The 8456-nt window shown below is 70.4% G+C and overlaps 1 protein-coding gene across 1 annotated transcript; it reads right to left on the reverse strand.

Moving 5' to 3' along the window:
• Positions 1-1362: 1362 nt before the first annotated feature.
• On the reverse strand, positions 1363-5800 carry LOC309684044 (aurora kinase B-like; the record flags this gene model as incomplete). Its single annotated transcript, XM_082500006.1, has 4 exons — positions 1363-1501; positions 4270-4461; positions 5661-5718; positions 5794-5800. Coding segments are annotated over 4 exons (396 nt in total), but the record flags the coding sequence as incomplete, so codon positions are not given.
• Between the last annotated feature and the right edge of the window lie 2656 nt (positions 5801-8456).

An 8456-nucleotide genomic window follows, 5' to 3' on the forward strand; every position in this document is an offset into this window, starting at 1 on the left:
GGTGCAGGTGACATCGAGGTGGTGTCCCCACGTGTACCCCCCCCCATGTCCCCCCCCCCGTCCCCTGTGTGTCCCCCCCCCATGTCCCCCCCGTCCCCCTGTCCCCCCCATGTCCCCCCCCGTCCCTGTGTCCCCCCCATGTCCCCCCATCCCTGTGTGTCCCCCTGTCCCTATGTCCCCCCCCCACCCCGGGGGGCGCTGACCGTGGCGGTGCGGGTGATGTCGAGGCGGTGTCCCTGTGTGTCCCCCTGTCCCTGTGTGACCCCCCCCATGTCCCCCTGTCCCTGTGTGTCCCCCTGTCCCTGTGTGACCCCCCCCATGTCCCCCTGTCCCTGTGTGTCCCCCTGTCCCCCCCCATCCCTATGTGTCCCCCCCCGTCCCTATGTCCCCCCCTGTCCCTGTGTGTCCCCCCCATCCCTGTGTGTCCCCCCCATCCCTGTGTCCCGTCCCTGTGTGTGTCCCCCCCCATGTCCCCCTGTGTCCCCCCCATGTCCCCCTGTCCCTATGTGTCCCCCCCCGTCCCTGTGTCCCCCCTCCCCGGGGGGCGCTGACCGTGGCAGTGCGGGTGACGTCGAGGCGGTGTCCCTGTGTGTCCCCCCCGTCCTTATGTCCCCCTGTCCCTGTGTCCCCCGTCCCTGTGTGTCCCTTTGTGTCCCCCCCCATCCCTGTGTGTCCCCCCCTGTCCCCTATGTCCCCCCCCGTCCCCCCCCGTGCCCGGGGGGCGCTGACCGTGGCGGTGCGGGTGACATCGAGGCGGTGTCCCTGTGTGTCCCCCTGTCCCTGTGTGTCCCTGTGTGTCCCCCCCCCCGTCCCTATGTCCCCCCCATGCCCGGGGGGCGCTGACCGTGGCGGTGCGGGTGACGTCGAGGCGGTGGCCCTGTGTGTCCCCCATGTCCCTCTGTCCCTGTGTGTCCCTTTGTGTCCCCCCTGTCCCTGTGTGTCCCTGTGTCCCCCCCTGTCCCCTATGTCCCCTCCCGTCCCCCCCCGTGCCCGGGGGGCGCTGACCGTGGCGGTGCGGGTGACGTCGAGGCGGTGTCCCTGTGTGTCTCCCTGTCCCTGTGTGTCCCTGTGTGTCCCCCCTGTCCTTGTGTCCCCCCCATGTCCCCCTGTCCCTGTGTGCCCCCCCCGTCCCCCCCCCCGGGGGGCGCTGACCGTGGCGGTGCGGGTGACGTCGAGGCGGTGGCCCTGTGTGTCCCCCATGTCCCTCTGTCCCTGTGTGTCCCTTTGTGTCCCCCCTGTCCCTGTGTGTCCCTGTGTGTCCCCCCCCATCCCTGTGTGTCCCCCCTGTCCCTGTGTCCCCCCCATGTCCCCCTGTCCCTGTGTGCCCCCCCCGTCCCCCCCCGTCCGCCGGGGGGCGCTGACCGTGGCGGTGCGGGTGACGTCGAGGCGGTGGCAGCGGCGCAGCTCCTTGTAGAGCTCTCCGCGGGGGGCGAACTCCAGGATGAGGAAGACGCGGCGCCGGTCGTGGAAGTAGTTGTAGAGGCGCAGGATGTTGGGGTGCCTGGGGGGGGGACAGGCGATGTCACACCCCCCCGCTGCCACCCGCCATCACCCTGAGGACCCCACACCCCCCCCAGTGCCACCTCCGGGTCCCCAGTGCCACCCAGAAGGATCCAGGACCCCCCCAGTGTCACCCGCCATCACCCTGAGGACCCCACACCCCCCCCAGTGCCACCTCCGGGTCCCCAGTGCCACCCAGAAGGATCCAGGACCCCCCCAGTGCCACCCACCATCACCCTGAGGACCCAACACCCCCCCCAGTGCCAACCAGGGGACCTCCAGACCCCCCCAGTGTCACCCAGAAGGACCCGGGACCCCCCCAGTGTCACCCGCCATCACCCTGAGGAACCCACGACCCCCCCAGTGTCACCCAGAAGGACCCAGGACCCCCCCAGTGCCACCCACCATCACCCTGAGGATCCCACACCCCCCCAGTGGCACCCAGAAGGACCCAGGACCCCCCCAGTGCCACCCACCATCACCCTACAGACCACCAGACCCCCCCCCACTGTCACCCACAGGACCTCCAGACCCCCCCACTGTCACCCGCCATCACCCTGAGGACCCCACCCCCCCCCCAGTGCCACCCGGAAGGACCCAGGACGCCCCCAGTGTCACCCACCATCACCCTGAGGACCCCACACCCCCCCCGGTGCCACCCAGGGGATGTCCAGACCCCCCCAGTGCCTCCCAGAAGGACCCGGGACCCCCCCAGTGTCACCCACCGTCACCCTGAGGATCCCACACCCCCCCCCAGTGCCACCTCCGGGTCCCCAGTGCCTCCCAGGGGACCTCAGGACCCCCCCAGTGCCACCCACCATCACCCCATGGACCACCAGACCCCCCCAGTGTCACCCAGAAGGACCCGGGACCCCACCCCCCCCCCCCCAGTGTCACCCACAGGACCTCCAGACCCCCCCACTGTCACCCGCCATCACCCTGAGGACCCCACGACCCCCCCAGTATCACGCAGGGGACCTCCAGACCCCCCCAGTGTCACCCAGAAGGACCCGGGACCCCCCCAGTGTCACCCACCATCACCCTGAGGACCCCACACCCCCCCCAGTACCACCCAGGGGATGTCCAGACCCCCCCAGTGCCACCCCGGGGACCTCAGGACCCCCCCTCCCCCCCAGTGCCACCCACAGGACCTCCAGACCCCCCCACTGTCACCCGCCATCACCCTGAGGATCCCACACACACCCCAGTGTCACCCACTATGACCCCAGGGGACCTCAGGACCCCCCCAGTGCCACCCACCATCACCCTGAGGACCCCACACCACCCCCAGTGCCACCTCCGGGTCTCCAGTGCCACCCAGGGGACCTCAGGACCCCCCCTCCCCCCCCAGTGTCACCCACAGGACCTCCAGACCCCCCCCACTGTCACCCACCATCACCCTGAGGACCCCACACCCCCCCCAGTGCCACCTCCGGGTCTCCAGTGCCACCCAGGGGACCTCCAGACCCCCCCAGTGCCACCCAGTGCCCCCCCCATCACTCCAACATCCCTCCCAGTCCCCCCCCCCATCACCCCAGGCTCCCTCCCAGCTCCTCCCAGTCCCCCCCAGTGCCTCCCAGTGCCCCCCTCTATCACCCCAACGTCCCTCCCAGTGCCCCCCATCACCCCAGGCTCCCTCCCAGTGCCTCCCAGTCCCCCCCGTCACCCCAGGCTCCCTCCCAGTCCCTCCCCATCACCCCAGGCTCCCTCCCAGTCCCTCCCAGTGCCCCCCCATCACCCCAGGCTCCCTCCCAGTCCCCCCCCAGCACTCCAACGTCCCTCCCAGCACCCCCCCCATCACCCCAGGCTCCCTCCCAGTGCCTCCCAGTCCCCCCCCATCACCCCAGGCTCCCTCCCAGTCCCTCCCCGTCACCCCAGGCTCCCTCCCAGCACCCCCCCATCACCCCAACGTCCCTCCCAGTCCCTCCCCATCACCCCAACATCCTTCCCAGCACCCCCTCATCACCCCAGGCTCCCTCCCAGTCCCTCCCAGTCCCTCCCCATCACCCCAGGCTCCCTCCCAGTCCCTCCCAGTCCCCCCCCATCACCCCAACGTCCCTCCCAGTCCCCCCCCATCACCCCAACGTCCCTCCCAGCACCCCCCCATCACCCCAACGTCCCTCCCAGTCCCCCCCCATCACCCCAACGTCCCTCCCAGTCCCCCCCCATCACCCCAACGTCCCTCCCCATCACCCCAACGTCCCTCCCAGTCCCTCCCCATCACCCCAACATCCCTCCCAGTCCCCCCCCATCACCCCAACATCCCTCCCAGTCCCTCCCCATCATCCCAGGCTCTCTCCCAGTGCCTCCCAGTACCCCCCCAGCACCCCAGGCTCCCTCCCAGTCCCTCCCCATCACCCCAGGCTCCCTCCCAGCACCTCCCAGTCCCCCCCCATCACCCCAGGCTCCCTCCCAGTCCCTCCCCGTCACCCCAGGCTCCCTCCCAGCGCCCCCCCATCACCCCAGGCTCCCTCCCAGTGCCCCCCCAGCACCCCAGGCTCCCTCCCAGTCCCTCCCCATCACCCCAACATCCCTCCCAGCGCCTCCCAGTCCCTCCCCATCACCCCAACATCCCTCCCAGTCCCCCCCCATCAACCCAGGCTCCCTCCCAGTCCCTCCCAGTCCCTCCCCATCATCCCAGGCTCCCTCCCAGTCCCTCCCCATCATCCCAGGCTCTCTCCCAGTGCCTCCCAGTCCCCCCCCAGCACCCCAGGCTCCCTCCCAGTCCCCCCCCAGCACCCCAGGCTCCCTCCCAGTGCCTCCCAGTACCGCAGGTGGGCCTGGATCTCGATCTCCCGCCGCAACTGGTGCTCCACCCCCTCCTTCTCCACTTGGGACTTGAAGAGGACTTTGAGGGCCACCAGGAAGCCGGAGCGCCGCTCCCGCGCCAGGTACACGTTCCCGAACTTCCCCTTCCCCAGCGGCCGCCCCACCTCGAAGTCCTCCAGGGAGAGGGTCCGCCTGAGGGGGGGGGGACACACACACACACACGTGAGGGGGACACACAGACACACTACCACCCAGTGTGTCCCCCACCCCCCCCCCAGTGCCACCCACCATCAGCCATTGTCCCCAGTGCCACACACCATCGCCCCACGGGGGGGCTCTGGGACCCCCCCAGTGACACCCGCCATCACCCAGGGGGGCTCTGGGACCCCCCCAGTGTCCCCAAGACCCCCCCAGTGGCACCCACCGTCACCCAGGGGGGCTCTGGGACCCCCCCAGTGCCACCCGCCATCACCCAGTGTCCCCAAGACCCCCCCAGTGGCACCCACCATCAGCCATCGTCCCCAGTGCCACCCACCATCACCCAGGGGGGCTCTGGGACCCCCCCAGTGCCACCCACCATCACCAGGACCCCCCCAGTGGCACCCACCATCACCCAGGGGGGCTCTGGGACCCCCCCAGTGCCACCCGCCATCACCCAGTACCCCCAAGACCCCCCCAGTGCCACCCGCCATCACCTGATGTCACCAGGACCCCCCCAGTGCCACCCACCATCACCCAGGGGGGCTCTGGGACCCCCCCAGTGTCCCCAAGACCCCCCCAGTGCCACCCACCATCACCCAGTGTCACCAGGACCCCCCCAGTGGCACCCACTGTCACCCAGGGGGGCTCTGGGACCCCCCCAGTGCCCCCAAGACCCCCCCCAGAGCCACCAACTGTCCCCAAGACCCCCCCCAGTGGCACCCACCATCACCCATCGTCCCCAGTGCCACACACCATCACCCCACGGGGGGCTCTGGGACCCCCCCAGTGGCACCCGCCATCACCCGGTGTCACCAGGACCCCCCCAGTGGCACCCACCATCACTCAGGGGGGCTCTGGAACCCCCCCAGTGCCCCCAAGACCCCCCCCAGAGCCACCAACTGTCCCCAAGACCCCCCCCAGTGGCACCCACCATCACCCATCGTCCTCAGTGCCACACACCATCACCCCACGGGGGGCTCTGGGACCCCCCCAGTGTCCCCAAGACCCCCCCAGTGCCACCCACCATGACCCAGGGGGGCTCTGGAAAGCCCCCAGTACCCCCAAAACCCCCCCTCCAGTGCCGCCCACCATCAATCAGGGGGGCTCTGGGACCCCCCCAGTGCCACCCACCACCACCCAGTGTCCCCAGGACCCCCCCAACACCCCCCATTACCCCCCCCGACACTCACACGGGTGGGGGAGGGGCGGGCAGGGTGCTGGGGGGCTCCAGGGGCACTCGCCCGGTTCCTGCGGGGGGAGGGGAGGGGGGGGGATCAGATACCCCCACAAACACCCCGGGGGGGCCCCATGACCCCCCCTCACCCCCCATGGGACCCCACACCCCCCCCCCCGGGGGTCTGGGGACCCCCAAGTGACACTCCCCCCCCCCCCCCGAGACACCCCCACCCCCCCCAGGGACCCCCAAACCTCCCATAGGACCTCCCCCCCCCCAAATGACACATTCCCCCCCCCCAAGGGAGACCCCCACCCCCCCCCCCAAAGGGCCCCAGGCATTTGGGGACCCCCAAGTGACACCCCCCCCCCAAGAGACCCATATCCCCCCCCCAAGGGACACCCCCACACCCCCAGAGACACCCCCACCCCCCCCAGGGACCCCCGCCCCCCCCAATGACACATCCCCCCCCCCCCCAAATGACACCCCACCCCCCCACCCCCCTCCCCCCAAAGGGCCCCAGACATTTAGGGACCCCCAAGTGACCCCCATCCCCCCCCCCCCAGTACCTGGCAGGGCCCCCCCCTTTCCGGGGGCTTTAGAGGTGTGGGGGGGGTCGGAGGTGGGGGGGTCCTGACAGGGCACCCGCTGGGGGGGCAGTGCCCCACACTGCCGGCACGGGGGGGGGGGGGGGGCGGCGTCACGGGGGGTCGGGGACACCCCAAGACACCCCCCCCCCCCCCAAAGACAGGGACACCCCCAAAGAGGATTGAGGGGACCCCAACCCCCCCCTCAATAGAGGGACACCACAAAGGGGACCCCAAATCCCCCCCCCCGAAGAGACGAACACCCCCAAAGGGGATTAAAGGGACCCCACCCCCCCCAAATAGAGGGACACCCCCAAAGGGGACCCCAAACCCCCCCCGGAGACACCCCCAAAGGGGACCCCAAACCCGCCCCAAAGACAGGGACAGCCCCAAAGAGGATTGAGGGGACCCCAACCCCCCCCCCCAAATAGAGGGACACCACAAAGGGGACCCCAAATCCCCCCCCCGAAGAGACGAACACCCCCAAAGGGGATTAAAGGGACCCCACCCCCCCCAAATAGAGGGACACCCCCAAAGGGGACCCCAACCCCCCCCCAGGGACATGGACACCCCAAAGGGGACCCCAAATCCCCCACAGGGCCACGGACAGCCCCAAAAGGGGACCCAGAAGGCCCCAACGCCCCCCCCAATAGAGGGACACCCCCCAAAGGGGACCCCAAATCCCCCCCGGGGACACCCCCAAAGGGGACCCCAACCCCCCCCCGGGACATGGACACCCCAAAGGGGACCCCAAACCCCCCACAGGGCCACGGACACCCCCAAAAGGGGACCCAGAAGGCCCCAACACCCCCTCAAATAGAGGGACACCCCCCAAAGGGGACCCCAAACCCCCCCCGGGGACACCCCCAAAGGGGACCCCAAACCCGCCCCAAAGACAGGGACACCCCCAAAGAGGATTGAGGGGACCCCAACCCCCCCCCTCAATAGAGGGACACCACAAAGGGGACCCCAAATCCCCCCCCCCGAAGAGACGAACACCCCCAAAGGGGGCCCCCCCGCCCCCCCCAGGGACACCCCCAAAAGGGATTAAGGGGACCCCACCCCACATCCCCCTCCAAATAGAGGGACACCCCCAAAGGGGACCCCAACCCCCCCCCCGGGACATGGACACCCCAAAGGGGACCCCAAATCCCCCACAGGGCCACGGACACCCCCAAAAGGGGACCCAGAAGGCCCCAACACCCCCTCAAATAGAGGGACACCCCCAAAGGGGACCCCAAACCCCCCCCGGGGACACCCCCAAAGGGGACCCCAAACCCGCCCCAAAGACAGGGACACCCCCAAAGAGGATTGAGGGGACCCCAACCCCCCCCCTCAATAGAGGGACACCACAAAGGGGACCCCAAATCCCCCCCCCCGAAGAGACGAACACCCCCAAAGGGGGCCCCCCCGCCCCCCCCAGGGACACCCCCAAAAGGGATTAAGGGGACCCCACCCCACATCCCCCTCCAAATAGAGGGACACCCCCAAAGGGGACCCCAACCCCCCCCCCGGGACATGGACACCCCAAAGGGGACCCCAAATCCCCCACAGGGCCACGGACACCCCCAAAAGGGGACCCAGAAGGCCCCAACACCCCCTCAAATAGAGGGACACCCCCAAAGGGGACCCCAAACCCCGCCCGGGGACACCCCCAAAGGGGACCCCAACCCCACCCCCGGGACATGGACACCCCAAAGAGGACCCCAAATCCCCCACAGGGCCACGGACACCCCCAAAAGAGGACCCCAAATCCCCCACAGGGCCACGGACACCCCCAAAAGGGGACCGAGAAGGCCCCAACCCCCCCCCTAAGGCGACACCCCGCGGGCCGGAGGGGTCACCTTCGTCAGGTCGGGGTTCACGTTCTCCTTCTGCGCCATTCTGGGGGGGGGGAAACACACAGAGTCAGCGGGGGGACCCCCAAAACCCTGAGGGGACCCCCCCCAAAGCCCTGAGGGGACCCCCGCGCAGCGCACCCTCACCCGCCGCCTCCGCCGCCGTCTGTCCCCACCTCAGCCCTCACCCGGGCTTCAAATCTACCTCCTCGCCCTCCCATTGGCTGCCGCCCGCCGCGCGCCTCCCGCCTATTGGTCCCCGCTACCGCCGCTCCCGCCTTTTCCCACCCTCCCCGCCCCTCCAAGGCGGTCTGATTGGTTGGCGGGAGCGAGGCCGCGGTTGGGAGCCAGCGCGCATGCGCGGGGGCGGGTTGGGGAAGGGAGGGG

This window comes from Vanellus vanellus (assembly GCF_965231255.1).
Source record: "Vanellus vanellus genome assembly, contig: HAP1_SCAFFOLD_2449, whole genome shotgun sequence".
NCBI lineage: Eukaryota > Metazoa > Chordata > Aves > Charadriiformes > Charadriidae > Vanellus > Vanellus vanellus.